Source organism: Oryx dammah, unplaced genomic scaffold (assembly GCF_014754425.2).
Source record: "Oryx dammah isolate SB20612 unplaced genomic scaffold, SCBI_Odam_1.1 HiC_scaffold_28, whole genome shotgun sequence".
Taxonomy (NCBI): Eukaryota; Metazoa; Chordata; class Mammalia; order Artiodactyla; family Bovidae; genus Oryx; species Oryx dammah.
This window is the reverse complement of record NW_024070212.1, coordinates 83,959,922-83,981,383: the sequence shown is the minus strand read 5'-3', so window position 1 is coordinate 83,981,383 and position 21,462 is coordinate 83,959,922. Positions and strand designations below refer to the sequence as shown.

The following is a 21,462-nucleotide window of genomic DNA, read 5'->3' as shown; positions in this document are numbered from 1 at the left end:
GTGGGAGACCTGAGTTCGATCCCTGGGTTGGGAAGATCCCCTGGAGAAAGGAAAGGCTACCCACTCCAGTATTCTGGCCTGGAGAATTCCCTGGATTGTATAGTCCATGGGGTTGCAAAGAGTCGGACACTACTGAGTGACTTTCACAAGGTAGTAAAATCACTTGCATCCACAAAAAGCAGTGTAGAGATACACGAGCAATTAGATGTAAAATATGATATAAAACAGTAATCAAGAGGGGAAAAGAGTACAAATGTAGGGTGTATAAAATGCATTTGGAATTAAGAGATCAGGAAGCAATATTTATGACTGCTCTAAGTTGCTGATCTACAGCTTGTTGGGACCTAACAAACGCCATAATAGGCTTCAGGGACTAAGGTAGGACTCACGGGAAAAGCTGAGTCATTGCCCAGTGAGGTCATCCCCGTGGATGCCAGGACTTATCTAATCAGCATACTCCCTGTAACCTGGTTTGAGTTTATCAGGATGTAAAAGACATCCCCCTGCAGCCAATAGCCAATTAGTAAATACCAGGAAACTCCTGCAGTCAATCAGCCCTTGCCAACTCTCTGTCTTTGTTCTAAACCTATAAATACTGCTGTAAATCTGAGCTTGGGGCTCTTGCTCCACTCCACTGCATTGGATGTGGCGGGAGCCCTAGCTCGAGCTAGAAATAAAACCCCTTCATGCTTTGCATTGCTGTGGACATCTTATTCTCTCAGTTTTGGGGACTTGGACTCTGGGCATAACACGGCTATACAGATTGCTATCCAAAAACTTTATGGTAATGTGTGTGTGTTAATCGCTCAGTCATGTCCGAATCTTTACGACCCCACAGACTGTGCCCGCCAGGCTCCTCTGTCCATGGATGGTAATGGCAAAGCAAAAATTTATAATAGATACGCACATTTAAAAAAAGGTTCTTCCTATACACACTCTGCAAAATGCTCATCAGTTGTGTTAAGGCTGGGACCACTTGTCAATCAAAAGCTGACAATCAGTTTTCAAGAAAAGATCACACCCACCATTATCCCAACATGGGGCTTGGGAATAAATGCCCAAGAGGGGATTTAAGGTAAAGAGGCACATAAAAGACAGAAAACATTTCCACATTTGTTCCCCAAAACTGTCTTCCTGCTGCTGCTAAGTTGCTTCAGTCGTGTTCGACTCTGTGCGACCCCATAGACGGCAGCCCACCAGGCTCCCCTGTCCCTGGGATTCTCCAGGCAAGAACACTGGAGTGCATTGCCATTTCCTTCTCCAATGCATGAAAGTGAAAAGTGAAAGTGAAGTCACTCAGTTGTGCCCGACTCTAGCGACCCCATGGACTGCAGCCCACCAGGCTCCTCCATCCATGGGATTTTCCAGGCAAGAGTACTGGAGTGGGGTGCCATTGCCTTCTCCGAAACCTGCCTTCCAGGTTTAGTTTATTTTGGTCACATTATTCTTAGCCCTGGTGTCCAAGGCCAAGGTAGTATTTCCTTAGGTAAACCAGAGGAATTGCTTCTCCATAGAACCCTATTTGTCAATCAGGAATTTACCTGCCCTGCTCACTTCCCAGGGACCAGTCTGAGGGAGAAGCAGGATAAGCTTGCTCAGTGCTACCAAGTGTGAGGGCCTTTCTGGCCTAGGTCAGTAGCTGCCCCAGGGCCCAACTTCTAACTCTTATCCACCATTTGGCACCACTTTGACCCAGGCCGTCTCAACAGGCCAGAAGCAAGTCCTTGTCTAAGGAAGGACACAGAAGGAGGCAGATCAGGGCTATGACTTTTATGATGTGCTTTATGGTTTCCAAACCACTTAAAATCCATTCTTTCCTCTGATCTTTACAGCAATTTTTCCTTTAGAGAAGGAGTCATTGTCCACTTTAAATCTTCTGGATGAAAGTGGAATCACAATGTAACTGATTTCTTCAAGTCCCACTGGAGACAGTAAAGCTTGAATGCAATTTCCTCTGTGTCTGGTTCCTATGATTTGTCCCAGAGGCACTGGATGCTGTTCCCTCACTTCAGAGCAGGACCCTGCCTCGAGCAGGGACAGGCCCATTCTTCCTGCTCTCCTTCACTCCCCTGCCCCAACAACTTCAGCCTCGGGGAACAGCACAGAGCCGGTGGCTGACTGGGGCAAGGGTCAAGCTAAGTCTGAACTTCAGGCTCAACTTCTCATTCTCTGGCGGCCTGAAGGTAAATTTTTGCAGAAGTGAGGTAAAAAAAATAAACAACTCAATCCTGGCCAACTGTTCTCCGAGGCACATCCGCTTTCCTGAAAGACAAAAATATGAGTTACCTGGTTAGGTGGTCTGTGTCAGCAAGGACGGAAATCTTCCACCACGTCTTGCAAAATCTGAGCAAAGTGCAGGCCTGCCTGGCCCTGGGCCTTTATGTACTCAGCTTAGTTGATCACAGCCACCTGGGGTAACAGAAGCCCTCCAAGCTCATTCCACAGTCACACATTCAGTGCCTTCAGGGGTCAGACAGGTGAGCAAAGATGAAGGGGCAGGGCATAGGGGAAACAAGTGAGGGCCAAGGTTGACCTATAAGTGTGGTCGAGCCAAAAGTCTTACAAAAATCCACTAGCAAAGGACAAAAGCAAACCTCTGCGTTTATCTCTTTCAATTTTCAAAAAACATGTTGAAAAGTAAAAGAAAGTAAGTGTTAAAGCAAGGTTTCCCAAGTATGAGTCACCTTTTCCCTATGTCGTTTCCCTCCTTCAAATACTAGGAATCTCCCTGCCAGGGCTCCCCTTGCAGGGCCGACCCCATTTCATCCCAGCTGCTCATCACCTGCTTCAGGCTTCCCCTAGCTCTCCCCTTCATGATGCCCTCTGCCCCCACTTGGGCTACAACACCCAACCCTGGTCTCTACCATCATGTCTCTTGAGGGTGTTTTAATAACTTACTTTCTCCCTAAGTAATACATGTTTAACTGCAAAAATGAAAAAAAAAAGTATAAAGACATTAAAGATGTTTGTAATCCCCAAATCCAGACAAAACCCTTGTTAACATTTGACATAGTTCCTCACTATCTCTGTAAAGATCCTCTTGCTCACTGTCACTGAGATGACCCTCTGTAGTTACAATACAATACAATACAATATTATAAATCAAATATACTTCAACAAAAATTTTAAAAAAGAAACCAGAAACTTTAGTCTTCAGCCATTTTAAGCCGATTCCTTGGGCACATGACCTTGGATGAGAAAAAACCTTATCTTAATTCTTATTTCCTTTCACTGAGAAAGGAGCTACTAATTGGTTTCCTAACTGTTAATAACAAAGTATAAAATAAAATAATTTGCTTGCAAATGAAATCTGTAATTAAAAGGATGTGTTACAACTCTCAATAACAACAACAACAACAAACTGTGAAGCAAGAATAATTATAATAGTTAAAATAAAACAGCTGAAACTTGTACCATGATAGGAAATATAAAGCTCTTGTAGACAGGAAGACTGGAAGGTTTTCCTACATCTCATGTCTGCTTTCATATTAGAAAGTTACTTGTCCAGTGTGAGCAAAGGTAGCACAGAACCAGTGGAAGAAAGACACAGAAGATCTATTCAGAATCAGTTCAGATACATGCAGGACAGTGTCCTACAGCAGGAAAGCCTGGGCTGTGAATCTCTCCTACATGGGTTCAAATTCCAGTCCCTCCCTTTCCGTGCCTTTGTGGCATGATCAGCAAAACTATACTGTCACAGAAAGTCAGTCTATATTTAATTTAACTTAATGATAAGAAAAGAAGAAGGGAATGGCAGCCCACTCCAGCATTCTTGCCTGGAGAATCCCAGGGATGGAGGAGCCTGGTGGGTTGCCGTCTACGGGTCACAACAGAGTCAGACAAGACTGAAGTGACTTAGCAGCAGCAGCAGCAATGATAAGAAAACTATTATGAATTTCAAGTGTCAACTTACTGTAGCATTTAGTTACTTTTTGGGGGAGACACTGCTAGGAAGAGCACAGGCTTTAGTATTTGATAAACCTGGTTAACCATGAGTTCTAGTTGTGCCCTGTGAGCTTTGAGACTGTAGATCCCATAGTTGGCCCTGATAAGCTCCACTTTTGAGCCTTATCTTCAGCGTGGTGATTGGAATTTGAACCTTGTAACGTTAAACTAGAACACCTGGTCCATGAGAGTTGCACTGGTCTTTTTTCTACCTAATCATTGTCATATTCACAGGGTTGCATAATTGAGACATAATAGGTGCTCGGGAAACGTTTATAGATATAAGGACTTAGGAAACAAATTGAAATGATCTCAACAACATCAGTTCAGTTCAGTTCAGTGGCTCAGTCGTGTCCGACTCTTTGCGACCCCGTGAGTCACAGCACGCCAGGCCTCCCTGTCCCTCACTAACTCCCAGAATTCACTCAGACTCACGTCCATCGAGTCGGTGATGCCATCCAGCCATCTCATCCTCTGTGAACATAACTAACTCTTTATCTGGTATACAAAAAGAATTTTTCTTACTCATTTTACAATATTATGAGTAAAACACCCAACTGCACCCAACTGGCTGGCTGGGAAACAAGAAAGAGTTTTCTCTGCATTCTCATTCATATTTCACATTATGCACCATATAAATGTAAAGGGTGGTTGTTGCTGTTCAGTCACGAAGTTGTGTCTGACTCTTTGCGACCCCACATACTGCGGTACACCAGGCTTCCCTGTCTTTCACTATCTGGGAGTTTGCTCAAACTCATGTTCCTTGAGTCAGTGATGCTTATCTAACCATCTCATTTAAAAAGGCAAAAGGACCTCTTCAGGAAGAACTTACAGAGTAGAATCTCATCTACTTAAGTCCATGGTACTTAGAATCACTTGTGATGCCCACAGTGCTAAGGAAGAAGCCTCCCCCATCCCTTTCTCAGCATTAGCTTTACATTTTTGTGAGTGGGAGGCCCCCAAAAGATCTCAGAACATTTAAAGCTCAATAAAGATGGTGAGTGTCCAATCTTCTTTGTGGGTAACAGGCAGAGGCTAAGCTCCTATCCCTCAAGTTTCTAGGAGAGAACAACGTGAAGCTGAAATCTCCATCAGAGTCAAGCCAGGGCTTAGGAAGTAAGGGCATGAGCCTTGGTGATGCACAGCCTAGGGAACCTTGAGGTGCAAACATCGGCAAGAGTGAGTCATGCTGGGTAGGGCTATCTGGAGACATTCCAACTAAAGCAAAGCATCAGAAGGAGAAGAGCAGGGAAGGGCAGAGAGAGGAACTCTGGGTGCCCACACTCCTATTTCTTGTTACTCACCTATTGAAAAAGGCAGGAAGGATTCCCTTTTCTTAAACTGTCCATTCTCCAGAAAATGCTCTGGATTGAAGGTGTCAGGGGTGGCCCACTCTGTGGGGTCGTTGTGCAGCGCAGTCAGGTTGGTCATGACCACGGTGCCCTGGAGAAGGCAGAAGAGACTCAGGCAAGACATGACACACACATGTGTGCAGAGCACAGCAGTCCCCCCGCTCCCACAGCCTAGGCTCCAGGGCTGACAGCACCCTGAACTCCCTCCATCTCCCCAGCTCACCACCTTCTGAGGCCAACCCCTAGCACCATGCTCTTTGCCATGGGACAGCTTACAATGGTGGACTGAAATTTTCTGCTGGGAATTTTATCAGGGAAGTGTGACTACTCAAGTGCAGAATGGATCTCTTCAGGGACTTGTCAGTGTAGAACTTGGGAGGGAAGGTGTGTGCATCAATAAGAGAATAATGTGACAGTGGGCAGGCAGTTCTGGACCAAAATCAACCCAGTTGCTCAGTGAAATGGCAGCTTCTCCAACATGAAAAATGTCTCATTCATCTAAGATTGTCCAACTCTCTTCCCTTCATCATCTAGCACATTCCACAGAAGAGTTAATGATAAAATCAGGTCGCCCGGTGAAAGGAATCACTGTCCTCCCGGTACACAGCAAGAAACCCAGGAGTCCTCGTTAGTGTCTCCCTTTCCCTCATTCTGCTTTCATCCCATCCTTCACCGGGCTGCTCACTTTTCCTTGAACTTCTTCTCGATCCTATCACCTCCATGTCATGCCCTCCACTGCCTGGTCCAAGGTACTACCTTGGTTGTCCACACTCCTCCAGTAGGCCTAACTACAACTCTATATCCTCTCCCCGCTCCAAAGTGCTTCACACACGGAAAGCAGAGTTAGCTCTGGACATGATTTGGTGGCCACTGCTGTCCATCCACTACATCCGGAACTTGATAGATGCACTCCAGTATTTCCCAGCAGTCTTCTATTAAGGACACATCACCTGCCCTCTATCTGAGTCATGGTCCTTCTGCCTGCACTCCCACTATATCCAGCCTCTTTCAGTTTCTCAATCATACCACTTGTTCCCATAACTTTCTACATGGTGGCCTCTGGGCATCCTCACTAGACCTGCCGGTGCCAGGGTCTTTGTCCCTGCCATGAGCCCCAGTCGCCCCTGCCTCTGTAGGAGACCTTCCCATATTAGTAGGTAGGTCTGGTCCGGTCTCTTATGAGGTCACTGCTATTTTCTCCTGAGTGCTGGTGTGCACATGACCCAAGAGTGGAGTTGATATTTCCTGCAGCCCTGTGGAATTCCTGCAAACAAAAGCTGCTGGCGTTCAAAGCCAGATTCCTTGGGGCTCCGGACTTTCACTCTTGTGGGCAGAATTTATGTCTTGTAATCGTTTTCCAGTTGCAAGTTCTCCACCCAGGGATTTGTTCTAGTCCTCACAGAATACTACATCAGAAAAAAAATCTTGTAGAACCAGTCTGTTGAGCTATGATGGTTCTCTGGAGCTAACTAATTACTACGAATATGTGGAGATCACCTGTAATATCCTTTAGACCTCAGAATTCACCCATAAAATGGTCAATCAGCAAGAAAATAGTAAATGCAATCACTGTGGGAATAGTTGCTTTTCCTAGGGCTGCAGGGACCGTGACCAAAACGAACCCAAAGGGAGGTTCTTCCAGTTTTGCCTTGAGATCAACACCAGGTTCAATACACAAAGAGGGACTCAGATTGGATTGGATTCACAGAAATAGACCAAGGTGGCGAGGAAGCAAGGTACTGTATATGTGCAGTGTTCAGGTGAGACACTATGGGGCAGAGGAGAGCTGTTTGCTGAGATCCTAGCAGTGATGGGCAGAGAGAGAGCAGAATTGCCTTTGTGAGGAGAGAGAATTTAATAGGGCCCTGCTGAGAACAGTTGCAGGAAGACTCTTTTGAAAACAAGTCAAATGAAGCAACTCCAGAGTGAGAACATGGTGTTGTACAAAAAAGATGAACCTGGGCGTCAGAACACTTCTATTTCTTTAACCCAACTCTTGTGACTTTGTAGCCAAGGGATCTTATACAAGATCAATCAGCTCTGAGCCTTGATGCAAATTTGTAAAATGAAGATAAGAGAATGATTGAGAATTAAGACATTTGGAAAGAATCTGTATAGTTCATAGTACATAACCGCTCCTTAAAAAGCATTCATTAATTCTCTCCTTTTGTGATATTTAATATGCACAGGCTTGGATTGATTCTCTTGTGAGGTAGTCCCATCAAGGGACTGTAAGTCAAGGCAATACCTGTTGGGGATATTATGTTAGAAACACCAGTTAATGTGACGGCCCAGGAGGTCTCAACTGTCCCTCATATTTTAACGTTCTATAGCCCCAGGATTGTGAAGCAGAATTTTCCAAAAATAAATCTGGCAAGTCACTATCCTATCAGAAGCCCTCCCATGACAAAGAAGAGGACTTCATGGCAAAGGCTGACGGAGAATTGCTGCCTGCACATCACGCAGTAAGAAGAATGAGAAATCTCACAGTAGAGAAAATTCAGCCTTTGCCTGAACGTGCTAGACGCAGGAATTTCTGTTCTCCCTCAGAACATCAGTTACCATTGACTTGATAATGTTCTGAAGATCCTACATGAAGAAAAATATCCAGTATTAGGTCAGTAAGTATCTCTCTCTCTCTCCCCATTTAAGTGTTTCGCTAAGACAAGAAAACATGTCACTTGTCCAGGTGAGAATCCCACCACTTAAAATATGAGCTTGAGGACCTGAGGCTACGAGTGGGGCCTTATTACCTTGGGCAGGTGGTATCCGGCCACGGTGGTGTCCACTACCACCTCCCGGGGCACGTTCAGAGGGATAACGTTCCCCATTCGCAGCACCTCATGGATGACAGCGTTGGTGTAGGGCATGGACTCTCGAGCAGCCATGCTTGGCTGTTGTGATTGGCCAAGCACCCTGTCAATCTCAGCTTGGACTTTTTCTGAAAAAAGCAGAGGTGGTTCTATTAGTCTGTTTTTCCATAACTCTCCTTGAGCCTGGTTAAGTTAAGGAATGTAATAACCAGCATCAAAATGGCTATCTTAGGCTCTCCAGACTAGCTTTTCAGGGAGGTATGAGAGTGGGAACTGAGCCCTGGTGTGAGACAAATTAGGTGGAAAACTCTTGCTCAACAACATTCCTGCTGCAAGTTCCTAAAGCTGTGTGAGCCTCAGGTTCCTCTTATTAGTGAGGGTTGAACCAACATTGCCTTTAGGAATATTGAGACATAGATGAACTAATTTATGGAAGCATACTGACCTGGCCTAGGCCCATCCACTAATGAGCTCACCTTGGATTTCGGGGTTAAGGGCCATGTAGAGCAGCCCCCAGCGCAGGGCGGTTGAAGTTGTCTCTGTTCCAGCAAGGAAGAGGTCCAGAGTGCTGTAGATGAGATTTTCTTCACAGAAACTTGAAGCAGCATCGCCCTTATGCTAGAAAACACAGCGATTATTGGCTTATCCAGATGGTTCTTAGTTGCCACAACATAGGAGGCTTCCTTCACCCTAGAGAGAACATGGGTGGAGAGATTCCCCCAAGAGAAATGACTTTTCCTTTAACCATCTCAGCAGGCAGAGGCTTATTATTGCAGTATCATGAGCATCTTCCTGCTTCAAGTGCTGGGAGCTTTTGTCACCCTGGATGGATGAAAATTGAGAGAATCTTTTTACTTCCATATTTTGGGAGAATCTATTATTTATTATCATGATGGTATATTATTATATTGGAAATATAATAATATTTGGATTACAATATTAGCCACACCATTCACTATGTGTATGACTTGACCAAGTTACTAAACCTTTCAAACTATGTTCAATACTCATCCCTCAACTGGCATTATGAACTATGTGAGATGGAAAGGTCATATAAGAAATCCTCAACAAATGTTTGTACTGTTATCATAAAGAATAAAATGAATTTCTCTGAAGTACAACAATTTTTAAATTTCGCATTAATACCCTCCTTTTTAGGTTAAGATTCTCTGATTCCAACAGCCATTCCTCATGGCACTTCGGCATCTTCACCACTTTCCTACAGAAGCTTCGGAGTGTCAGTGTTCCTCTGTGTGTGGTCGCACACCTGCACACCTTATAACAAGTGAAATCTCCTCCTCTCAGGAGAAATTAATGCCTCTATTAATGGTATAACAATAAAGTGAAATAGGAGACAGAGGAAAGTGCACAATTATTTCAGCTACAAGAGTTGAAAATGAGTCAAAAATTATGCCACTGTGGCAGTGATGAGTATTAACCAGAGGGCTTACTATGTTAAAGGACATACAACCTATTGGGCCTTTTCCATGCATCTTACAAATAACATTTGAAAGTGCATGAAATAGGGAGGAGGGAGGAAGGCAAAAGTCCTCCACTTGGGGCTAAACTTTAGCATCTGACTCATGTTCGCTTATGCTCTGCACTGGGGAACTGGGAAAGGGGTAGTGGACTGGATATTGGTTTGGCTATTAAAGTGCATGAGATAGGGAGGAGGAAGGAAGGCAAAAGTCCTCCACTTGAGGCTAAACTTCGGCATCTGACTCATGTTCACTTATGCTCTGCACTGGGGAACTGGGGAAGGGGTAGTGGACTGGACATTGGTATGGCTATTAATAAAACAATGCTTCTTTTTCTTATTGGGTCTTTGAGATATGGGCAGAGCATAGAGATTATACTGAAAAGGCAGTATTTGGGCTTTCCAAAGACCTCAGTTGAAGAAAGTAGGGAAAACCATTAGACCATCCAGATATGACCTAAATCAAATACCTTGCAATTATACAGTGGAAATGACATATAGATTCAAGGGATTAGATCTGATAGAGTGCCTGAAGAACTGTGGATGAGGTTCATGACATTGTATAGGAGGCGGTGATCAAGAAAAAGAAATGCAAAAAGGCAAAATGGTTGTCTGAGGAGGCTTTACAAATAGCTGAGAAAAGAAGAGAGGCTAAAGGCAAAGGAGAAAAGGAAAGATATACGCATTTGAATATAGAGTTCCAAAGAACAGCAAGGAGAGATAAAAAAGCATTCCTAAGTGATCAGTGCAAAGAAATAGAGGAAAACAATAGAATGGGAAAGACTAGAGATCTCTTCAAGAAAATTAAAGATACCATGGGAACATTTCATGCAAAGATGGGCACAATAAAGGACAGAAACTGTATGGACCTAACAGAAGCAGAAAATATTATGAAGAGGTGGCAAGAATACACACAAGAACTATACAAAAAAGATCTTAATGACCCATATAACCACGATGGTGTAATCACTCACGTAGAGCCAGACATCCTGGAATGTGAAATCAAGTAAGCCTTAGGAAGCATCACTATGAACAAAGCTAGTAGAGGGGATGGAATTCCAGTTGAGCCATTTCAAATCCTTAAAGATGATGCTGTTAAAGTGCTGCACTCAATATGTCAGCAAATTTGGAAAACTCAGCCATGGTCATAGGACTGGAAAAGGTCAGTTCTCATTCCAATCCCCAAGAAAGGTCATGCCCAAGAATGTCAGACTACTGCACAATTGCACTCATCTCACACACTAGCAAAGTAATGCTCAAAATTCTTCAAGCAAGGCTTCAACAGTACATGAACCATGAACTTCCAGATGTTCAAGCTGGTTTTATAAAAGGCTGAGGAACCAGAGATCAAATTGGCAACATCTGTTGGATCATCAAAAAAGCAAGAGAGACCATTCACACTGACCGCTTCTCCTGAGCAGATCAGCAAGACCTGGGGTGCTTGCGAGGAGCTCGACGCAGCACCGTCCCACCCCAGGCTGGGAGCCGGCAGGGGACATCTGTGTGCTCCAATCCACAGGCAAAACGCTTTGAAGAGCTCACCACACACACCTTTATGGTTCTCTTTAAGAAGCCTCATGGAAGCTTGAGGAGGAAAATAAGATGGCAGAGGAGTAGATGGACATGGAGTACGTATCTCTCCACAGATACACCAGGAATACACTTTCAGACACCGATGTACATGCAGAACACCAGCTGAGAGTGGACAGGAGTACCTGACCAGCAGAAAAGAATATACAGAACCATGCAAAACTCAGTAGGATGAAGGAATGAGGGGGAAAAACAGGAGTGTTACTAGGACTGGCCCTGCCCTCAGCCGGTGGGGGAACTGAAGCAGGGGTCTGATTCCCACATTGGGGCAATTGTATGAGACTAGAAACATTTATGGCTGAAAGTGAAACAGCTGATCTGTGGCAGCCTAAATGGAATGAGAGCGAGACAGTCCTTGCTGAAGCCATTCGTATGTTGGACAGGGACACAGGTTCCCTGGAAGGTGCAATGGCTGGGAGATGGAGTTTAGAGATTGTGGAGCAATCCCAGGGTGAGGGCTGCTGTTGATTACAGACAGACAGATTGAGGGGATGTGAACAAGAAGATTCTGGTGGGAAATGCCTGTGGAGAAAACTTGGGCAGCCATGGAGGCACAGCAATACTTCTGAGTCACGCAGTAGTGGCTGGAGCCATCACCAAATCCTCTCTCCCCACACTCCAGCATCAGCAGCTGAACAACAGATAGGCTGGCCCATCGAACGCCTGATGCACTGAACCCCAGAGTAGGACCTCACCCAGGGTGCCCCCTTAAGTGCCTGATACGCAGATCTACAGAGTAGGAGGCCAGCCAGGTGGGCCCCTCTGTGTGCCTGACGTGCCCAACAACAGAAAAGGACCGCAGGCAAGGGGGCCCTCTAAGTGCCTGAATGAGCAAAGCTACAGAGAAAGGCTGGCCAAAGAGGCTTTCTGATCACCCGCTACAAGAGGCTTGAAAAAAGACTCTGAGAGGGCCATAACTCCTACAATGGAGGCAGTCCATGTCTCCTCACACTTGGTGCTGCCAGGGTCCCCACAAGCCAAGAAGCTGTGCCACCTTCACGCTCAACTCTCAGTCGGGCAGAGCTGCCACAGGCCAAAAAAAGTCTTGCATGTATGCGCACAGGATCACTTCATTTGTGTCCAACTCTTTGTGACTCTGTAGACTGTGGCCTGCCAGGCTTCTCTGTTAGGGGGCTTCTCCAGGTAAGAATACTGAAGCGTATTGGCCAATATTTGTTACCATACTCTTCTAGAGCACTATATTTCTTCCTGCCCTAGCCGCCAACTCCTCCGAGTACCTGGTGCTGTCAGAACCCCTGTGACCCAAGCAGCTGGACCACCTCTGCACTTGACCCTCACAAGGGCAAACTCAAGTCCTCCAGTGCAGCCTCAGAAGCAAACCCCAGTGAAGGATGGATGACCCACATGCAGAGGTGGAAATAAAACCACAATTGAAACCCAGGGGGCAGTGTGGCTAAGGAAGAAGACCCAAAATCTTCCCACCAGCTGTACAAGCTACAGATTAAACCCACATGATCAACTAGGCAGTCTCTGTGCCTATGGAATATGTAAAAGGACACAGAGCTCGCACAAAAGAAAATGCACTGGTTCTGTTAGCTGTGGACATTGGAGGGAAAAACACACAGGAGTGGGACCAGATTAGAATCTGAGCTGCCCCCACAGCAGGTCCAGATATCAACACAGTGCATCCTAGAGAGGTGAGGTGGACTGTGACTCCCAGCGAGGGAAATGACTTTGACAGCAGTGATTCAGAAAAAACATTTATTATTCTTATGTTTTGATTTGTTCTGTAGATTCTTTTGGATTTTTTTTCTTTTTTCCCCCTCTTTCTGTTGTAGTTGTTGACTTTATTGGCAGTATGAAATCTAATTAACCTTTTGAGCTTCTTTTTTTTCTCAGTCACATTTTTTATTGTTTTTATAAACCTCCGCCTCTATGTTGGGCTTTCACAGTTCTGTGGAGTTTTCTTTTTTTTAATTTTAATTTTTGACTTTTTAAACCTATTATTATTTTTCTACATTTGTTCCTTTGTTTGCTTTTCCTACTGTTCTTTTCCCCTTGCAGTTAATCTTTAATGTATATAAATCTTCTTTATCCACCTGTATTTAACTTTGCATATCTATTTTTTCTTTCTTTACTTTCTTTCCTTTCCTCTCAACATATTTGTTAGTTTTATTTTCCTTGCTTTATTCCCCAATTGGCACCTTGCTTTTGTTTTGCTTTCCAGTTTGGGCTTTAGTTAGTTTTATTCTTAACTGGTAGATATAATTTTTGGTTTCCTTTGTTTGCCAGGTTAATCTAGTCTATTTTTGTTGGACTGTTTTGATTTTGCTTATGGGTGTGTATACATATGTGTGTGTGTGTGTGTGTGTGTGTATTCAGTGACACTTTTTATTATTGTTATAAACCTCTGCCTCTATATTGGGCTTTTGCAGTTCTGTGGAGTTTTCCTTTTTCTTTCTTTCTTCTTCCTTTTTTTAATCTTTTTCTTTCTTTTCTCTTTTCATAATTTTAATTTTTAAATCTACTATATATTTTTTCTACATTTATTCCTTGCTTTGCCTTTCCTACTATTCTTTTATTTTGCAGTTAATCTTTAATGTATATAAATCTTCTGCATCCACATCTATTTAACTTTGCATATCTATTCTTTCTTTCTTTTCTTCCCTCTCAACATATTTGTTAGTTTTGCTTTCATTGCTTTATTTGCACCTTGATTTAGTTTTGTTTTCCAGTTTGTGCTTTAGTTAGTTTTGCTCTTAACTGGTAAATATAATTTTTTATTTCCTTTGTTCACCTGGTCAGTCTACTGTACTTTATTTTCGTTGGACTGTTTCGACCTTACTTATGGGTATATAGGTATATGTGTATATTCTGTTATTTTAATTTTGTAACTGCCATTTGTCAGGGGTTCATCTTTGGTTTCTTGGTTTGGGGTATTTGTTTTAATCTCACTTAATACCATAGCAAACCACTTGTGGAATCTTTGTTCATGACCAGAGATCAAGCCCTGAGCCTTTGGAGTGAAAACACTGACTCCACGACCCTAGACTACCAGAGAACTAACCCCAGGGAGGATCAAATAGTGAGAACTCACACAAAGGAAGCCACTTGAATACAAAATATGGCATCACTCAACCACAAGTAGCACCCACCCTGTGCAGGATGCTTCATCTAAACAACAAACAAAACAATACAAACCCAATCATCAGCAGAGAGGATTACCAGCTCACTCAGCCTTGCCCATCTGAGGAAAAACAAGCAAACAAAAAACTCAGCACAAATCCCATCTTATACAAAGCTTACACAAACCACTGGACCAACCTTAGGAGGGCAGAAACCAAAAAGAAGAAATAATTCAACCTTGAAGCCTGAGAAAAGGAGACCTCAAAGACAATAAGTTAAAAAAAAAATAATGAAAAGGCAGAGAAATACTATGCAAATGAAGGAACAGACTAGAAGCACAGAAGTACAAATAAATGAAGAGGAAATAGGCAAACTACCTGAAAAAGAATTCAGAATAATGATAGTAAAGATGATCAAAAACCTTGAAAACAAAATGGAAAAAATGCAAGAATCAATTGACAAAGACCTAGAAGAATTAAAGAATAAGCAAAGAGAGACAAACAACACAATTACTGAAATTAAAAAATACTCTAGAACGAAATCAATATCAGAATATCTGAAGCAGAAGAATGAATCAGTGAGCTGGGAGACAAAATTGTGGAAATAACTTCTAAAGAACAGAATAAAGTAAAAAGAATGAAAAGAACTGAGGAAGACAATATCTCAGAAACTCTGAGAGAATATCAAATGCCCCAATATTCAAATTATAGGGGTCCCAGAAGAAGAACAGAAAAAGAAAGGATATGAGAAAATTTTTGAAGAGATTATAGTTGAAAATTTCCCCAACATGGAAGAGGAAATCGTCAAGTCCAAGAGGCACAAACAGTCCTATTTATGATAAACCCAAGGAGAAACACACCAAGACATATACTAATCAAACTAACAAAGACTAAACACAAAGAATATTAAAAGCAGCAAGGGAAAAGCAACAAGTAACATACAAGGGAAACCCCATTTGCTTAGTAGCTGATCCTTCAGCAGAAACTGCAGGCCAGAAGGGAATGGCAGGATATATTTAAAGTACTGAAAGGGAAAAATCTACAATCAAGATTACTGTACTCAGCAAGGATCTCATTCAAAGTTGATGGAGAGATAAAAAGCTTTTCAGACAAGCAAAAGGTAAGAGAATTCAGTACCACCAAACCAGCTTTATAACAAATGTTAAAGGGACTTATACAGTCAAGAAATTGAACTGCCTTATGACCCAGCAATCCCACTGCCGGGCATTCACACCGAGGAAACCAGAATTGAAAGAAACACGTGTACCCCAATGTTCATCACAGCACTGTTTATAATAGCCAGGACATTGAAGCAACCTAGATGTCCATCAGCAGATGAATGGATAAGAAAGCTGTGGTACATATACACAATGGAGTATTACTCAGCCATTAAAAAGAATACATTTGAATCCGTTCTAATGAGGTGGATAAAACTGGAGCTGATTATACAGAGTGAAGTAAGCCAGAAAGTAAAACACCAATACAGTATACTAACACATATATATGGAATTTAGAAAGATGGTAATGATAACCCTGTATGCGAGACAGCAAAAGAGACACAGATGTATAGAACAGACTTTTGGACTCTGTGGGAGGGGGAGAGGGTGGGATGATTTGGCAGAATGGCACTGAAACATGTATACTATCATGTAAGAAACGAATCGCCAGTCTAGGTTTGATGCAGGATACAGGATGCTTGGGGCTGGTGCACTGGGATGACCCAGAGAGATGATATGGGGAAAGAGGTGGGAGGGGGTTTCAGGATTGGGAACTCATGTACACCCGTGGTGGATTCATGTTAATGTATGGCAAAACCAATACAGTATTGTAAAGTAAAATAAATAAATAGTAAGAAAAAAAATACAAGAGAAGAAAAAGATCTACAAAATCAAACCCCAAACAATTAAGAAAATGGCAATAGGAACATGTATATCAATAATTACTTTAAATGTACATGGATTAAATACTCCAACCAAAAGACACAGACTGGCTGAATGGATGCAAAAACAAGACCCATATATATGCTGTCTATAAGAAACCCACTTCAGATCTAAAGACACATATAGAGTGAAACTGAGAGGATGGAAAAATATATTCCTTGCAAATGGGAGGTAAAAGAAAGCTGGAGCAGCAATCCTCATATCAGACAAAATCGACCATAAAATAAAGAATATTACAAGAGATAAGGAAGAACACTACATAATGATCAGGGAACAATCAAGAGGAAGAGATAACAATTGTAAATATCTATGCGCCCAACATAAGAGCACCTCAATACATAAGACAAACACTAACAGAGAAAGGAGAAATTGACAGTAGCACAATAATAGTAGGCAACTTTAACACCCACTCACACCAATGTGTGATCATCAAAACAGAAAATTAATAAGGAAACACAAGTCTTAATTGATACATTAGATGATATGGATGTCACTCATATCTTCAGGACATTCCATCCAAATGCAAAAGAATGCACCTTCTCAGGTACACGTGGAAGATTCGCCAGGACAGACCACATCTTGGGTCACAAATCAAATCTCAGTGAATTAAAGAAATTGAAATCATATCAAGCATCTTCTCTGACCACAATTCTATGAGACTAGATGTCAAATACAAGAAAAAATTGTAAGAAACACAAACACTTGGAGATTAAACAATACATTTCTAAATAACCAACAGATTACTGAAGAAATCAAAAGGGAAATAAAAAAATTTCTAGAAACAAATGGCCATGAAAACACAACAACTCAAAACCTATGGGATGCAGCGAAAGCAGTTCTAAGAGGGAAGTTTATAGCAATACAATCCTACCTCAAGAAACAAGAAAAAAACCAAATAGACAACCTAACTTTACACCTAAAACAACTGGGAAAAGAAAAACAACAACAAAAAATCCAAAAATTAGTAGAAGGAAAGAAACCATAAAGATCCAAGCAGAAATAAATGAAAAAGAAATGAAAGAAACAATAGTAAAGATTAATAAAACTGAAAGCTGGTTCTTTGAGAAGATAAAACTGACAACCCTTTATCCAGACTCTTCAAGAAAAAAGAGAAGAATCAAATCAACAAAATTAGAAATGAAAAACAAGAGGTTACAACAGACAATGGAGAAATACAAAGGATCATAAGAGACTATTATGAACAACTCTATGGCAATAAAATGGATAACCTGGAAGAAATGGACAGATTCTTAGAAAAGTTCCATCTTCCAACACTGAACTGGCAAGAAATAGAAATTATGAACAACCCAAATACAAGCACTGAAATTGAAGCTGTGATTAAAAATTTCCCAAAAAACAAAAGCCCAGAACCAGATGGCTTCACAGGAGAATTCTATCAAACATTTAGAGAAGACCTAGTGCCTGTCCTTCTAAAACTCTTTCAAAAAACTGCAGAGGAAGGAACACTTCCAAACTCATTTTACAAGGGCATCATCACCCTGATACCAAAACCATGCAAAGATAACACAAAAAAAGAAAACTACAGGCCAATATCACTGATGAAAATAGATGCAAAAATCCTCAACAAAGTTTTAGCAAACAGAATTCAGCAACACATCAAAAAGCTCATACATGATCAAGTTGGGTTTATTCCAGGAATGCAGATTCTTCAATATACTCAAATCATTCAATGTAATATACCATATTAACCAAATGAAAGATAAAAGCCATATCATTTCAATCGATGCAGAAAAAGAATTTGATAAAATACAGCACCCATTTATGATTAAAATCCTTCTAAAAATGGGCATAGAAGGAACCTACCAAAAAATAGTAAAGTCCATAAATGATAAGCCTATAGCAAACATTATTCTCAATGGTGAAAAACTGAAAGTATTCCCCCTAAGATCAGAAACAAGACAAGGGTGTCCACTTTCACCACTATTATTCAATATCATTCTGGAAGTCCTAGTTACAGCAATCAGAGAAGAAAAGGAAACAAAAGGAATCCAGATCAGAAAAGAAAAGAAGAAGGAAAGCTCTCACTGCAGATGACATGATACTGTACATAGAAAACCCAAAAGATAGTATCAGAAAATTACTAGAGCTAATCAGTGAATTTAGCAAAGTTGTAGGATACAAAATCAATACACAGAAATCACTTGCATTTCTATATACTAACAATGAAAAATCAGAAAGAGAAACTAAGGAATCAATCCCATTCACCACTGCAACAAAAAGACTTAAATATCAAGCAATAAACTTACCTAAGGAAACATAAGAACTGTACACAGAAAATTATAAGACAGTATTGAAAGAAATCAAAGACAACATAAATAGATGCAGAGATATTTCATGTTCCTGGTTAGGAATAATCAATATTATGAAAATGACTATACTGCCAAATACAATCTACAGATTCAATGTGATCCCTATCAAATTACCAGAGACATTTTTCAAAGAACCAGAACAAATTCATATGGAAACACAAAAGATCCTGAATAGCCAAAGTAATCTTGAGAAGTAAGAATGGAGCTGGAGGAATCAACCTTCCTGACTTCAGATTATACTACAAAGCTATAGTCATCAAGAAAAGATGGTATTGGCACAAAAAAGAAATATAGATCAGTGGAGCAAGATAGAAAGCCCAGAAATAAACCCATGCACGTATGGGTACCTTATTTTTAACAAAGGAGTCATGAATATACAATGGGGCAAAGACAGCTTCTTCAAAAAGTGGTGCTGTGAAAAGTGGACAGCTACATGTAAAAGAATGAAATTAGAACACTTCCTAACATCATACAAAAAGATAAACTCAAAATGGACTAAAGACCTAAATGTAAGACCACAAACTATAAAACTCTTAGAGGAAAACATAGGCAGAACACTGAATGACATAAATCAAAGCAAGATCCTCTAGGACCCACCTCCTAGAGTAACCAAAATAAAAACAAAAGTAAACAAGTGGGACCTGATTAAACTTTTGCACAGCAAAGGAAACTATAAGTAAGGTGAAAAGACAACCCTCAGAATGGGAGAAAATAATAGCAAATGAAACAAATGACAAAGGATTAATTTTCATAATATACAAGCAGGTCATACAACTCAAAGCCAGAAAAACAACCCAATCAAAAAGTGGGAAGAAGATCTAAACAGACATTTCTGCAAAGAAGACATACAGATGGCTAACAAACACATGAAAAGATGCTCAACATTGCTCATTACTAGAGAAATGCAAATGAAAACCACAATGAGATATCACTTAATACCAGTCAGAATGGCCATCATCAAGAAGTCTACAAAGAATAAATGCTGGAGAGGGTATAGAGGAAAGGAAAGGGAACACTCTTGCACTGTTGGTGGGAATGTAAATTGATACAGTTACTAAGGAAGATGGTATGGAGATTCCTTAAAAAGCTAGGAATAAACCCACCATATGACCCAGCAATCCCACACCTAGGCATATACCCTAAAGACACATGTATCTCATTGTTTACTACAGCACTATTTATAATACTAGAACATGGAACAAACTAGATATCTATCTACAGACGAATGGATAAAGAAGTCATGTATATATACACAATGGAATATTACTCAGCCATAAGAAGGAATGCATTTGAGTCAGTTCTGATGAGGTGGATGAACCTAGAACCTATTATACGGAGTGAAGTAAGTCAGAAAGAGAAAGATAAATATCATATTCTAATGCATATATATGGAATCTAGAAAAATGGTTCTGAAGAATTTATTTACAGGGCAGCAATGGAGAAACAGACATAGAGAATAGACTTATGGACATAGGGAGAGGGGAGGAGAGGGTGAGATCTACGGAAAGAGTAATGTGGAAACTTACATTGCTGCTGCTGCTAAGTCACTTCAGTTGTGTCCGACTCTGTGCAGCCCCAGAGACGGCAGCCCACCAGGCTCCGCCGTCCCTGGAATTCTCCAGGCAAGAACAATGGAGTGGGTTGCCATTTCCTTCTCCAATGCACGAAAGTGAAAAGTGAAAGTGAAGTCACTCAGCTGTGTCCAACTCTTCGAGACTCCATGGACTGTAGCCTACCAGGCTCCTCCATCCATGCGATTTTCCAGGCAAGAGTACTGGAGTGGGTTGCCAGTGCCTTCTCCGATTACCATATTTAAGATAGATAGCCAATAGGAATTTGCTATGTGGATCAGGAAACTCAAGGGGCTCTGTGTCAACCTAGAGGGGTGGGGTGGGGAGGGAAATGGGAAGGAGGTTCAAAAGGGAATGGATATATATATATAATTATGATAGATTTATGTTGAGATTTGAGAGAAAACAACAAAATTCTGTAAAGCAGTTATCCTTCAATAAAAAAAAATTAATTGAAAAAAAAGGAAGAGAGTTCCAGAAAAACATCTACTTCTGCTTTATTGACTCCACCAAAGCCTTTGACTGTGCAGATCATAACAAGCTGTTGAAAATTCTCACAGAGATTATAATACCAGACACCTTACCTGCCTCTTGAGAAATCTGTATGCAGATCAAGAAACAATAGTTAGAACAGGGCATGGAACAACAGACTGTTTCCAAATTGGGAAAGGAGTATGTCAAGGCTGTATATTGTCACCCTGCTGATTTAAATTATATTCAGGCTACATCATGCAAAATGCTGGGCTGGATGAAGCAAAAGCTGGAATCAAGATTGCTGGGGGAAATATCAATAACCTCAGATATGCAGATGATATCACTCCTATGGCAGAAAGCAAGAGGAATTGAAGAGCCTCTTGATGAAGGTAAAAAGAGGAGAGTGAAAAACCTGGCTTAAAACTCAACATTCAAAAAGTGAAGATTATGGCATCTGGTTCCATCACTTCATGGCAAATAGATGGCAAAACGATGGAAACAGTGACAGACTTTATTCCTTGGGGTTCCAAATCACTGCAGATGGTGACTGCAGCCATGAAAGTAAGATACTTGCTCCCTGGATGAAAAGCTGTGACCAACCTACACAACATATTAAAAAGCAGAGACATTACTTTGCCAACAAAGGTCCATCTAGTCAAAGCTATGGTTTTTCCAGCAGTCATGTATGGATGTGAGACTTGGACCATAAAGAAAGCTGAGTGCCAAAGAATTGATGCTGTTGAACTGTGGTGTTGGAGAAGACTCTTGAGAGTCCCTTGGACTGCAAGATCAAACCAGTCAATACTAAAGGAAATCAGTCCTGAATATTCATTGGAAGGACTGATGCTGAAGCTAAAGCTCCAATACTTTGGCCACCTGATGTG

General features: G+C 41.5%; 1 protein-coding gene across 3 annotated transcripts in view; it reads right to left on the bottom strand.

Annotated features, from left to right (window-relative positions):
• Positions 1-1,762: 1,762 nt before the first annotated feature.
• The window catches only part of LOC120857079 (cytochrome P450 2J2-like), a 31,528-nt gene continuing 11,828 nt past the window's right edge, over positions 1,763-21,462 (bottom strand). For 2 of the 3 annotated variants that reach the window (XM_040232726.1, XM_040232727.1), the window contains exons 6-9: positions 8,587-8,728; positions 8,051-8,238; positions 5,250-5,388; positions 1,763-2,262 (exon numbers count right to left, since the gene is read on the bottom strand). In XM_040232726.1, coding sequence (XP_040088660.1) covers positions 2,084-2,262; positions 5,250-5,388; positions 8,051-8,238; positions 8,587-8,728 — 648 coding nt within the window. In that variant the 3' untranslated portion in view covers positions 1,763-2,083. Of the gene's footprint in view, positions 2,263-5,249; positions 5,389-7,785; positions 7,887-8,050; positions 8,239-8,586; positions 8,729-21,462 lie in introns of those variants that run through there. The other variant, XM_040232728.1, reaches the window with a different exon arrangement.